This window comes from Cydia pomonella, chromosome 10 (assembly GCF_033807575.1).
Source record: "Cydia pomonella isolate Wapato2018A chromosome 10, ilCydPomo1, whole genome shotgun sequence".
In the NCBI taxonomy this organism is placed as follows: domain Eukaryota; kingdom Metazoa; phylum Arthropoda; class Insecta; order Lepidoptera; family Tortricidae; genus Cydia; species Cydia pomonella.
The window spans coordinates 16962734-16977965 of record NC_084712.1 but is presented as its reverse complement, the minus strand read 5'-3'; the positions used below and the strand labels follow the sequence as shown (position 1 = coordinate 16977965).

Sequence of the window (15232 nt, the reverse complement as noted above, 5' to 3'; positions counted from 1 at the left end):
TTTGTGTTTTAATTGACTACTACTTGAAGATGGCTACTTATTAAAATATTAAGTACCATTAGTTTGTTCCCTTCCCCAAGCTTGTATAGACGTATTTTCGACAAATTTTTAATTTCGGTACATAATAGAACGTCAAATAAGGTCAGTGTGGCCAAATCGGTCTGCGGAAAATTCCGTACACAAGCAACAATTAGTACCTACTTACACGATTGTTAACTTATAGCATTAACCAACGAAGACGATTGTTTGTAATTTTATGTACCAACAGTCTGGCGATAGCCATGTCAGATAAATGTCAGTCCATACAATAAGTATGATGAGAGTATGACCATTGGCCGAGGTTTTTGGCAGAGAAGTAAGCTCTTAAATGTGACTCCGGTTGGTTTTTTTATACTACGTCGGTGGCAAACAAGCATACGGTAAGCAGTCTCCGTAGCCTATGTACGCCTGCAACTCCAGAGGAGTTACATGCGCGTTGCCGACCCTAAACCCGCCCCCCCTCGTTGAGCTCTGGCAACCTTACTCACCGGCAGGAACACAACATTATGAGTAGAGTCTAGCGTTATTTGGCTGCTGTTTTCTGTAAGGTGGAGGTACATCCCCAGTTGGGCTCTGCTCTAGATCTGGAATGACATCCACTGGCTTTGCCCTACCACACAAAGCGAGAGGACATTCATAATGCCCATACCTCTCTGGTTAAAATGCTCTAAGATTGTTAACTTCATCGACACAGTGGCGATTACTTTTATTTTCGTTTCTTAAAGGAGATGGGCTCTATTTCCTACGGTTCAAAAATACGCTCGTGTACTGAATTTACCGCAGATTAGTGTCATTTGATGGATTCCTTCCTCCCTCCCTTTAAAAGCATTCAGTTTTACGACGGAAAATGTTTCTCTACCTACAACGTTTTTCCTGACCTTAGCTCTATTATAACTCTCTCTCATGTATTAAGTTTCTAGTAAATCTGGAGTAAACTTGCATCGATACCCTTAATCGTACTAACCTTAATCGCCACAGATATACCGCTGATTACTCCAGCCATTTATGTAAACAAGTTTATCCTAACTAGACGATTTTAGCTTCTTTTCCATTGTATTAGAGTTGAAAAGGCAGACTCGAAGCTGCTTTAGCTTCAAGAGGTTAATTTAGAAACAATGTAACTGTTTATCGTGCTTTTCAAATGATGTTTATCTGCTTCAATCTACCTAGATCCGTAATTTAGTACATCTTTTCAATAGCTTTATTAATTGCATACATCTCAAGTGTAGAGGATATTTTTTGTGATATGTGTTAAAAAATAGTAAGGTTAAAGGATGACTCACGCCAGACCGGCCCGGGCCGGGCCGAGGCGTCCGACACGTCATTTTCTATGATGGCTGATCGGAGATCACGTGGTGCTTTCCATAGAAAATGAAGCGTCGGAAGTTACTGGACTTCAAATTGGGGCTTGTTTACACCACTGACATTAATATACTAGACAGACTATCGAGAGCAAATTGTGTCCGCCATTTTCGGCATTTGAAGTTTGTCACTCAGCTAAAGAATAATTACCTAGCCAGAGGCGAAAGTGTTATGACAATTGTAAATTTTCTGCCTAAATACGCACTGTAAAGAATCTAGATAAAATGTATTCATTACCTTACAAATGTATATTTGAAATTGTTTTACATATGTGACGCTGACGACATTCAAAATGTATTAAAATAGTCATAAAACCGACCGACCGATTTTGACGACCGGTTTGGCCTAGTGGGTAGTGACCCAGCCTACGAAGCTGATGGTCCCGGGTTCAAATCCTGGTAAGGGCATTTATTCGTGTGTTGAGCAATGGATATTTGTTCCTGAGTCATGGGTGTTTTCTATGTATTTAAGTATTTATCAATATTTATATATTATATAATATCGTTGTCTAAGTACCCTCAACACAAGCCTTATTGAGCTTACTGTGGGACTTAGTCGATTTGTGTAATAATGTCCTAATAATATTTATTTATTTATTTATAAAACTCTTTCTATTTGACTCTCGTTCTCGTAGAAATTTTGATAATATCGCGCTTATAGCATAAATAGATAAAAACTAATATATCATTAATTATGTATATATTCTGCAAACTATAAGGTAAGTAATAATTATCTGTGAAATATAATCTTTGCGCCATAGAAAATGGCGTACCACCGCGAGTGTTTAAAGTGACGTTATTAAATAATTTTAATGAGCTCAAAATGAGAGTTTTTCGCCGTGGATTGTTATTACATTTTCATAACGCACAAAGGCATTTTTAAATTTTATTAATAAAAAAAAAATTATTACATGCGTGGCACGTCGCCAGTAGTCGGAGACGTTCTAAACGCAATGAAGTGCCGGCGTCAAATGATTCTGAATACCCACTGTACTAGAGCGTCGATAGAACAAAAATAAATATTTATTTAATATTTCACAATAAGTACTTATATATGGTTCATATATCATACACATCAGTATCTCGTAGTATTTTAATGTCAACATATCTAGTTGAAATCAAACAAAATTGCTACCGATCCTTTCATCTCAAAATACGTTACTTATAACTAAAAAGCTCTAACATTCCCGACATATACCTAGTCGTATTAAATTTGTTGTCGTTGAAGCACACAGACCGACGGCAATGTAACAGCACCTGTAATAGGTTACGGGACCCCGACTGAGACGAATGGCTGGCCCCGATGCCGGGAATTGATCCCGACATACTGCGCGTACGATTTAGGGGCTTCAATGTTATTTATTTCATCTTTAGTGCACAAGAAAGAAAGTACATATGGTGGAATTTATGCCAGAAAGCATTCTGTACCAGTCAACCATCAGGACACACAGATAAAAGTTTTAGGTGCGTGAAGAAGCATTTCTGCTCTGTTTTATTTTTCGCTTTTTCGCGGTTAACCTTACAGTAACAGCTGTTTGATATACAATATATGTGTATAGTATATCAAACAAAAAACAAAACAACAACACCACACACATAACAAAATGACTATGTATGACCATCAAGTAACTGGAAAACTAATTACATACTATATAGAATGCCTTTTGCCTTAATCATGTAAAATTGGATAGGTACGCAGTATACACTCTGTTCCTGTGTTGAAATTAAATTCTGACAGTTGTTATTTCGGATCCCTTTCTACCAATTTATTTCAAGGAAAAAAATGTTTTTTGAGTAGAAATAGTAGAATCATTATAACTGAGATGTGTCATAGAAAAGTTCAAAAATTGTGAAATTTTCATAAGAAAGTTTTTATATTTTTATATGAGGATCATAAATTAAAGTATCCTTCGTATCCTGTGAAAATTTACAACTTTTTGGAAACTTTCCACCACTTACGCATCTTTAATTCTTAAAATATACCCACCTCGTATATTTGCCTTAACTTAAATTATATCTGGCTATGTATACCATTTCTCTTTTCCTAATCCATAATTTACTACAGCAACATGTAAAATACTCGCATATTACCCGAATACAACGGCATTCCTCCACGGTATGTGGGTTTGACCCCTATAAGGCTTATTTATCTGCGGGTAAGTAATCCGACGGTACGATTTGTTATTTGTATCACTAAGAACGGTCTAAGTTGAGTATTTTATCTAGCGCCCTGGATACCAGGAGCCCAATATACGAGAAAGAGCGGTTTCAATCTCGAACGAAGCGTTACCTATACATATATGTGTCTTTGCTACGCATTTTATGTTACTTCGAGTACTTATTTATGAATGAAGATACACATATACTATTTTCTCGTATTCTTAACGATTCGTTGTTGGATTCTCCCAACGGTCACTGCACATTAGTGTTTTTCGCCGATTAGAAATTGTTTTTGACACCTACTTATTGGTTCAGTATATTTTATATCAGATAATCACACTTTTAACGAACCTTTATACTTATTAGATATATAAAAAGTGTTTAGTATTTTAAGTAAAACCCTATTAGTCCTTTGTATTTCATAATTTATTTCATTCAAATACCTAGAAAATGACAGCGGCTGTCAGCGACAAGTGTCCTATACAATCTCAACGAAAGATAATTTAATGACGTTACTAACCCATTCAGCGCCAATCGCGACACATTGTTGTTTTGCATCTATACGAAGGATTTCCACTACAAATCTGTGTTATCGGATACGTCGTAGCGCTGCGACCGTAGCTCAGTAGTGAATATGCTAAAGTTCCGCTTCTACTAGAGTTCGTTTGCACGGATATGAACAGAACAAAACGTCATATTATAAACGTCACGTCGTTGTTATACACGTCATATTTTCATATAAATTTGACACTTATGATGACATAGTCACACTTCGTATTTGCCAATGCCATTCAGAATTATCTTGGTCCGACTCTTATGACTTGCACCGCACCGTGTACCGTAGCGGCCGGCGGCGGTCTCGCTACCAACTCCTGCGCACGACTCTATCTGCGGCTACTCGTAATTTACTTATCCGCGGCGCGCACGCCTCCGGCTCCATATTCCACCTCGCTTTCTTACAGAAAGTCGTAAGTGTATACGGGATTCATAGTTCCATACGACTTTCTGAAACACCAGTGCTAAAATGACGTTAGCTTTGAGTTTACACTACGGTCCACCATTTTTGTGAAGTAAGTGTCTTTGCGTGACCCGCGTTATTATAAATGAGTAGTTAATGTTGACGTTAATATTAAATGGGCATAATGACGACCAGTGTAATGTATGTTATTGAGGATGGAAGACTGAGATGGGTACGTTAGGATGTCTAGTAGTTACGTGGTTGTGTGGCGGGCGCCATTCAATTTCAAGTTAATTACAGTCGAGTTCATGAATATGTATACATTTTTTCACCTTATTGCAATGGATTAAGATAAAAAGCGCTGGTGGCCTAGCGGTAAGAGCGTGCGACTTGCAATCCGGAGGTCGCGGGTTCAAACCCCGGCTCGTACCAATGAGTTTTTCGGAACTTAAGTACGAAATATCATTTGATATTTACCAGTCGCTTTTCGGTGAAGGAAAAAATCGTGAGGAAACCGGACTAATCCTAACAAGGCCTAGTTTACCCTCTGGGTTGGAAGGTCAGATGGCAGTCGCTTTCGTAAAAATTAGTGCCTACGCCAAATCTTGGGATTAGTTGTCAAGCGGACCCCAGGCTCCCATGAGCCGTGGCAAAATGCCGGGACAACGCGAGGAAGAAGAAGAAGATTGCAATGGATTAAGATGAAGAAATGTATACATATTTACGAACTCGACTGTACAATTCATCTTGTCAGTTTTGAAGCTAATGGTGAATTACTTATGGACTGTGTATTTTCAGTGCCATTAGGGTAACAGTTTCAGCTTTTTTATGACGGTGAATACTCTTATTACTCTTATTTCGAACATTCAATCCTCTAACAAAACAGTCAATAGGTAACCAATTTTCTCAGTGCAAATACGCCTATTCAAGAGATCCGTCAGATTTTGTCGCCAATAACACACTAATTTTAAAATACTCAGAATGCCCCCAAAACACTGAATTAAAACTATCAAACAAACTGAAACCGATAATAAACCTAATTGATGCTTTGTCAGTCGGAACAATCACTTTTTTATGTCGCCAAAACTCAATCCGACGAACACACTCAGTCGTTGAAAACAAACCGACGAAGATCACGATCCAAGAGTCGTGATAAAGCGGAGACAAATACAACAATGAATTTGTCCGTGCGTGTCGGTACTCGGTAACGGTATGCGGGTCGTGAAATATGCCGCAGCGGGAAAGATGAATATTTAATATAATTGTTGAGATAGCCCGTGGGAATACGAGACTTATAAAAACAAGGGAATTTTATATGTGCCTACAATATTCTAAAGAAAAAAAATCCCATATACATAGGAGATCTGACCGATTGCGCCAGTAGTTTTAAGTAGATGTTTAACACTTAAATTTCGACTGTTTTTCGGGTCTTTGTATGAAGATACCTAGGTATGATGTTAATATTTCAAAGACAAGGCATAAAGTTAACAACAATAAATGACGTGAACTGAGTACATGGTTAATAAAAGTTTTAAAAGTCCCATTTGCATATATCATTGTATATATTTAAATTCTATGATGTATGTTTATTGACAGAGCCTTAGCGAAGTTCTCCGATTCAGCTTGGACAAAAATGCTTTGCAGATCGCATTTCTCATCCGATTCTCGTGAGTGAGCAGGTTCGGTAATTAAGGTAATAATTTTTTCTTTTGTTTCATTATTTGGAAAAAATTCAAAATTGCGGAAATAGAGTTGGTTCTACGAAACTTAAGACCATTGTGAGTTCGCTGTGAGAATGATTCAACGTAAGTATTTTTTATTTTTAAATTTTTTAATCTTGTGTATCAATAGTTCACAGAGGTACTAAGTATACAAGATTCTAATACAACGGCCGTTTTCAAGTAGGCACATATTACTTCCTTAACATTTAATCGTAGTTTTGCCAGTTAAATGTCAAGTATCTTCGTCAAGCCTAGCCATTGAACTTTATCCGGCATAGTAAGACAAAGGTTTATGGTTACCAAGAATCATGGTGGCCCTGCTCGTGGAGGTAATATCAATGTGATTACGGTATATGTACCGCTATAGGAATTATAGGATATTATAGTCATAATGCTGTCCTGAGACTTTTGTTGTATGAGTCATATTAAATACCGTGTTATTTTTTCACACAATCTAATAGGATTCCAATGAAATCAACCACATAAAACGCGTATCGTTCATTGCTTAACAGCATTGCAATAAAAACATATGATCAGAGTCTGTACCAAAGTTATGCTGTATCTTATTTGTGACGTTATCTATGAAAGGGGACCTTATTGTCGATGGCGCTTACGCAGCGCCCTTTTCATAGATAATGCCACATTTATGATTTTAGTTTATAGACAACTGAAATGTATTTTCTCGAACGCAGGGGAATGTTAGCATTTTCTTTTAAAAAGGGATATTGACTGTATTTAAAATATATTCTTTTACACTTGAAATAAAACATTAGAACATTAATAGAGAAACGTAAACGTAAAAAGGCAATTATTTTTAAACACAATTTCTATTTAGATAAAGTAGGTAGGTTGACAGCCACGCCATTTGGTAGTTTTTCGTAACTACTAAGTGCAAAGTGGCAAACCGTTTTAACAGTTCCGATAAAGAAAGTGATTTGACAAGTAGTCAAATACCCAAAGTACCCAATACCCTCACCCTGTTTCTCACCCTGGGAATAAAATTATTGTATGAAGTTCAATAACCACCTTACACTTTTGATGTCCGAAGATCTAGATAAGATTATATAGCTGCAGTTAAAAATATAATAGTGTATGTCCCTCATTGTGACAGAACATCATGGTCATAAACCAGTGAAGGCACAAACGAAGAAAGGTGCCATGTCGTATTATGCCGAGAATAAAGTGTTATTTCGCATTTTTGACTTTCCAATTCTGAGTTCCTTATAAAGGTTTTAAAAACCGACTACCTCAAAATAACTCTAGCTTAACACCATGTCCATATTAGCGGAGAAAGGTGATATATCCCATATTTATATTTAACGATTTTGACTTTTTTTCACCTGTGATAGGACTGGTTATCCCACCACACGAATAACGACGTGTCCACGATGTCTTTAGTTGTGCGCGCGTCGCTTTTTTGTATGAGGCGACTAGTTCCGCATTTGAAGGCACTCGTAAAATTAGCTGGCCATCGGATTGTGGTGGTAACGGGGTCCTTTTTATAGGGCTTGTCGGTTGTAGTGACATTTTTACTGCGCAGTCATTCCGCATATGTCCCCGGGTTTGACCACTAGGAGACGGGTTGCCATTTATGGATCTAACGTAGGATTTAAAGGATCAAACAGTTGAGTTTTGTAAAAACACAATGGGTTGATTCGGAAAAAGTAAAAGTCAAAATTGATCTTCAATATAATTCGGGTCCCCAAATCTCATCTTCCGTTACTTACTAGCTACTTGCACTTTTTTTATTTTCTCATATCTATATTTATAGGGCAATCAGACAAGGAACATATTTAAAAGATTTAATAGTAAGATCGTTGGTTTTTGACATGGTTCATATAAACGGAAAACAATCAGAGGTGCACATTTTCAATCGAAATCGTTATGTGAGCTTTTGCATATTTGAGCCGTTTTTTTTTTAAGTAGTGGTGACTAACTTTTTCTCCCTAAATGCTAAGGTTCCTTTGATATCTAATATTGCGGTACAATAATATGTAAACGACATTATAATTCAGTGCATAGTTACTCAGATTTCATTTCGGAGGAAAACTTACTTTTGGAGTTGTAAAATATCTAATCTGAAAAAGGGTATAAATAAAGAAAAGAGCGTACTCCTATCTTAAATTACGGCAACGCGTTTACAACCTTCTCTGATGTTGCGGGTATCTATGGGCGAAAGTAATTGCTTACCATTTGGCGATTCGTATGCTCGCTTGCCGTCTAAAGGTATCATAAATATGGTGCAAGTGGAAAGATTACTTCCCCAGCTTATCTTTTCCATGACATGTCCGTCTCTCCATCTTCAGTGAGCAAATCACATCTTTACCCATCCTAAAAGTAAACAGGGTTAAAGATAATCTGCTATACTCGGTTATCAAGTGACAATCTCACTTTCCATGCACATATCTGCTATCTGCATAGTAATATTTCAACTCGTCGGGTGACAGCTGCGACCGGTCTTGTATAAATATAGACGGTGCTTTTTATAGTAAAAATGTGGTCGCATAAGTACAATCTCCATTTTTATAAATGCAAAGTAGTCATAAAGTTTGTGTATAATAAAATTTAATGATGAGCTCGGAAAGTAAAATGATAAACTACAAGGATAGTCATCGTTATCATCAATATGGCTTTATAGTTTAAAAAAATACACGCAATATACCAAACTCTTTTGCTTTTGTCTTATACCTAGAACAACTTCGATAAAAATCTTTTCAGAGCTTCAATATATGGAGCTTCATCACCAGAACAACAAGAAATGAATGATAATTATTACATGGAAATACATAGAAACTGCGTGAGCGCACCAATAAGTATGAGCGATTGTCGAGTTCATATCTATTATAACAAGATGAAAATCTCAACAAATTGTGAAATCTGAATATTTATCTATACTAAGTGTTTCGTAACAGTGTTTTTCTTTTGTTTCAGTGAACTAACACTGCTGGAAGGCATGGCAAGCTGCGGGGGGTGGAGTGAGGAGCCGATCTCCAAGGTAAGAAACCTACGGACTAAATTTTTTGATGAGACTACACTTCAAGTATAACGATTTGACTTACGAGTACATACTCGCAGTGGATCTTGCTTGCTCGAATATACCATATATGACACCGTATAATTATATACTTAATGTTTTGTGCAAATTTCACAAATTTCTAGTACATTGCAAGCATGAAAGGATATTTCCAAATAGGAATGTTCTAATAGGAAATTTTGTGAAATTCCCGAGATTCTCCATGACTATGTGGAAAATTAATTCTGGAAACTTTCCGTTAGAACTGTTAAGCCACTTTTGTGTCAACTGACGGTACTGCATCGTCAAAGTTAACTGTTTAAGTACATCTGGTTCCTAGATTGGCCATTAAATCCTTAACATCTTCTAGTTAATAGTGACGTCCCCATAATGTCGTTTTCTTATAAATTTTCTTTAGCCAAAGACTTTATTTAAGTACTGGCCGTTATACGTATTAACTTGTTATTGCTATCTTTAATACACTTACCTATTTTAAATTACTATTGGATAGGTTGAAAGCAGTTTGAAGAAGGATTTAGTTACTCTTTTTTTTTTTATACTACGTCGGTGGCAAACAAGCATACGGCCTGCCTGATGGTAAGCAGTATCCGTAGCCTATGTACGCCTGCAACTCCAGAGGAGTTACATGCGCGTTGCCGACCCTAACCCCCTCCCACCCTCGTTGAGCTCTGGCAACCTTACTCACCGGCAGGAACACAACACTATGAGTAGGGTCTAGTGTTATTTGGCTGCGATTTTCTGTAAGGTGGAGGTACTTCCCCAGTTGGGCTCTGCTCTAGATCTGGAATGACATCCGCTGTGCTGTGCCCTACCACACAGAGCGAGATGACATTCACAATGCCCATACCTCCCTTGTGGACGTAGTTTAAGGACATACCCGGGTCCAAAGGACATACCCGGGTCCTACTCTGCCATTTTTTCGTAAAATCATGAATGAAAAGGAATAAAACTACAAAAAAAAAAAAATTCATAATAACACGGTAATCGCAATGAATTTATGCCCGCAAACTTAAGGTTAAATAATACATACACTTTATGTGTTAGAATACATATTGTCACATAAAAATATAATATATTACGTAAACGGGTGAATTTATCTTATATTGTTATACCTATACATATATTACTAATAAACTACTCTAATCCAAAATTATGTATCTTTATTAGAAAGTAAAATTCTACGCACAAAACAAAATTTGCAAACATACTACCCAACATTCAATCAGTCAATATTGCATAAGTCATTTAAAGCGCTGTTTATTTAAATCCTATTTTAAAAGTAGGTACCTTTCACTAGTGTTAGAATGATTTACAAGAAGATTTATGACTGAAGTGTTTTCCAGTTGCGAGGACACTTTCCAGAGACACAATACAGCACTTTGTGGGTTGCACAGACTACACAAACACCGGCTTATGAAGCGTCTACAAAAAGCACGCGGTCACCACACATAGGTACACCTATTTCACTTGTAAAATGCTACAATTTGAACAGCACACTTGAGCTGTGTATTTTACACCGTTTCATACTATAACATATAATAATAAATAGATAAATAAATAAATATTATAGGACATTATTACACAAATTGACTAACTCCCACAGTAAGCTCAATAAGGCTTGTGTTGAGGGTACTTAGACAACGATATATATAATATATAAACACCCATGACTCAGGAACAAATATCCATGCTCATCACACGAATAAATGCCCTTACCAGGATTTGAACCCGGGACCATCGGCTTCATAGGCAGGGTCACTACCCAGTGGGTCATATTCACGTAAAGTGGTGAGTATGGAGGATAGAGGTAAGGAAAACAATCTCTTATGGGAAAACTGTTGCTAAAGTATTCAGCTGGCAGCTGTAAATAATAGTTCGCAATCTCTCCGGTGGCGCTAGGGTAGCTCAAGGACATGACATGAACTTAGACGTTATTGACGAAGTGCGCTGTCAGCGATTTGAAAATTTTCATCAAATTTCAAAAATTATTTGAGGAATTTTGGTGGACACTTTTCATACACATAGATTGTTCTGTTCTCCTTACTTCTACCCTCCATAGTAATGAGATTTTACTATTGACACTAGAATAATTCTGGTTCAGTTTTCTTCATATAGTTAGAAAGAGAGCGCTTTGGGTGTGAAGTTAGGCACGAATCGAAGTAAAAACGTACCAGTTAAAATTTTTAGTACCATATGTAACGGCTGTACTGCTGTACACTTTCTCCATACATTTTCCGTAACGTTGACGATATCGAGTAACGTATTCCGATCTCATGGTAGCCTCACTTATAAAAAATAAAAATATTGTCACTGTACGCCCAAGCCAATCCCGCACAAGCTTGATTGAGAGGCCGATTCGAGTTTTAGTTATTCGATCTTTTTCCATTAGAATACTGATATGTCAGTGTCAAAAGTGACATTTCTTCAACCAAAAACTCCACTTTTTAAAATTACAGATCAGTACCCCTAGTGTACATTTTATCGACATCATCCCATCCCATCACCCGGGACCATCGGCTTCATACCCACTAGGCCAATAATAATAATATATTATTTATTGTGCACCAAGTTAAAGTTAAAAATTACACAGAAAACGAAATACAAGTTTAAGACCGGGTATGTCCTTAAACTACGTCCAAACGAGAGGTATGAATTGGGCACTGTAAATGTCATCTCGCTTTGTGTCGTAGGGCACAGTACAGCGGATGTCATTCCAGATCTTCAACTGAGGAAGCACCTCCTTACAGAAAACCGCAGCCAAATAACACTAGACCCTAATACTCTTGGTGTTATTTTTCTGCCGGTGAGTAATTTGCCAGAACTCAACGAGGGTGCAGAATGTTGAAGTCTGCAGCGCGCATGTAACACCTCTGGAGTTGCAGGCGTCCATAGGCTATGGAGACTGCTTACCATCAAGTGGACCGTATGCTTTTTTACAAAAAATAACAGTCCAGATACACTCCAATTTTTGTATATCTTTTTAATTTACACAAGTGAGTAATTGTGGGCGGAACAGGAATAAGCACTCGCGCTTCCATACTAAATTTGTACCAGAGCGCTTATGTGTAGTATTCTCGATTGTCTTATGTGCTCCGTGTGTTGAGGTGGTCTGTGGCGGATTGTCTAAGCTATATGCTCATGTTAAAACGTTTGACATGTTCGGCTTTTACTGCTTCGAAGTTACATTGTTGTTGTTAAGATCACTGACGGAGTTTTCCGGTAGCGGTTACATACTTCGTTACATACCTAGTGGACTAAAATAAAATAAATAGTTACTTAGGTGAACAAAACTCCTGAGGATGAGTTGTGTTGACGCTGTGACATACAAGTCATGATCTCATGATGATTAAACTGTCAATACCACCATTACCGTAAACTTGAGTTATTTTGGACATCGAGTTTTAAAACATAGGGACTCCATTTTTGAACACGAGATTACGAATTTTATCATTATGGTTGCAGGCAACGATAACAAAAGAAAGATTTCAGATATGAATTCCTTAAAGTTAAAAAATCGATGATCAATCAAAGTACGCCCAGCTTACCTGTAAGGGTGATTCTGAAAGGACAAAGTTACCTATATATAATTTACATATTAATAAGAGGCTGGTCATAATTAAGTAAATATGATTTCGATAACATTTAAGGGCATGTAAAATTGCAGACTGGCACTAGAGATGCTGCTACATGACGCAATTTTAGAATGAATATAAAATATCATAGCTAAAGCTAGTTTTTCAAGGGAAGCAAGTAAGAACACATCAATAGTTCCCTGTAGCTTTTAAAACAATCAGTACCAAGGATCATAAATATCTATCTCACACAGCCTATGCAGTAAGTAAATCATATCAATTCCATCCAATTACTCTAAGCCAATAAAATGAACTGACAATACAATGAGTTATGGTAAACGCGGCTTCACACCTCATCAACAAAAGATAATCTTCCAATTACAATATAAATTAGACTAATAGTTCATATCAATGAATCTAAATCCCACCTATTGATATATTTCTTGACTTTTTCATGTTCGAATATTTTCTGGAATATCAACTTTATTCCGCACGGAATACAGTTGCTATTTTTAACAATTGACAAAACAGATTGAAGAATTACCGGTTATCGGAATAAGGTAATATAAGCTATGTAAACATTTGATTTATATGATTTTTTAAAGTCTTGAGTAGATAAGTTTTTCTCGAATGTGTAATGTATTCAAGTCCCACGCTCTCGATTCCTATCGGAGACGGGACTTTTTGTTATGATTCCGACACCGACTCGATCGAAACGTTGGGACTAATTTATTATATGAGAACTAGCGGTTTCGTAGCTATCTATGAAATCTATAATGAATTATAGGTATCCAATGTGCTTTGTTGATGCATTTGTTCCTGGTTGCAAGCTGTATGGAGGACTATTTTTAACTGTTTACTCGTGACACCTTTGAATTTACAAGCGTATGAAGGCTATGATATGCGCTTACCATCGTGTCGTGGAGTGCAAGAAATTTGTGATACCTAAACAAATAACAAATTAGGTTATTTATTTTTCTTTTCTCTCATGCATGTTAATCAAATACTGTTAACATCAAAATTCTCTAATAACTTGACCAAAACAGACATGTCTCTTTATGTGGAACAGTTACTTTTACCAGTTACAGTTAGCAGATACTTTTGAATAAAAACTGTACAAATGTCTCTATTTGGAAGATTATTCCAGGGTGACAGATAGTTTTGGCGCATTATTTCATCCGCTGCTATTGAAGCTGAATGTACATGGTATCCCAGACTGACTTACCTGAGCCTGTTTGAAAGGACTACGGGTCAGAATAGCGGCATTCCCTTGTAGACGATGTCTCATCAAAAACTACCATTACTCAGGGCGACGTGGAGTAATTGGTATCCGATTTAAGGCCACATACCCGTGAGCGCGCTCCATAGTTTCGCTTGAGTTTATAGTTTTTCATAGGTGTGCTACTAACTGTACTCCACCCAGTACCTGCAATACCTGTATGGAGGTATGGTATGACACCTCGTCTCCTCCGTCCAGAGAGTCAAAATTTAATAAGCAAACTGCAAGTTCATATTATTAAATATAAGTAAAAGAAAATAATGATTTGCCTTCTTTGCCGCAGGTACCTTATTATAAATGTTATATAAGTTTGAAGTCGGTGACAAGAAAAATTTCAAAAGCTGACACACTGGTTGAACCAAATATTGATCCTGGCGCAGCTCTATAAGAAGGAATCAGTTATGTAATGCGTACACAAAGTTGCGGGCAATTCATAAAAACAAAGAAAAACAAACACAATTATTTATTTTAACGTATGAAGCGCCTCATTTGCATGGACAAGTTTTTAACCATTGGGTGTACATTTTTATATCATTTCTGGCTATTTGCTATTAGGCATTTTACTTGTAGATAACCGAAATTGCCACCAATATCGACTACGATAATGTATCACCGCGCTGATAATTATCATCTGACACTGACAATTCACCGTACATTGTTGGCCCAACAAGTAAACAATAACGATGTGTACCATGATTCGTCACTTACTAACCCAGACATGTACAGGGAATTGTCAGTGCCAGATGTCAATTGTCATGTTGGTGAAATATGCCCCTGAGCCATTGCTCAGAATGTCACTTTAACGACATTTCGTTAAAGTGACATTCGGATCAAATGCAGCTGCAATACTGAGGCGCATTGCTGCTGCGTCGTGGACGGGGCCGCTATATATAACTATCAATTCCCTAGAATTAGTCTCTATCCTGATGGATTGAACGTTGTCATCACGACAGTAATGCGTCTCCGAACCTCTTTATTGCAACTTGACTCGAGCGCGCAGCGTCGTCGCCTTAAGTCGTGCTATGGCAAATTACAGCTGATTTGCTGTTCCATTGTACTGCGTTCTCAAACCGCCACTTCCTATTTGTTCATCATCATCAGTCGCAAG

General features: G+C 37.2%; 1 protein-coding gene across 6 annotated transcripts in view; it reads left to right on the top strand.

Annotated features, from left to right (window-relative positions):
* LOC133522298 (uncharacterized) overlaps window positions 1-15232 on the top strand; it is a 227179-nt gene that overhangs the window by 184520 nt on the left and 27427 nt on the right. For all 6 annotated transcript variants that reach the window (XM_061857582.1, XM_061857580.1, XM_061857584.1 and 3 more), the window contains one exon: window positions 9171-9234. In XM_061857582.1, the coding sequence (XP_061713566.1) occupies window positions 9171-9234 (64 nt within the window). The remainder of the gene's footprint in view (window positions 1-9170; window positions 9235-15232) is intronic.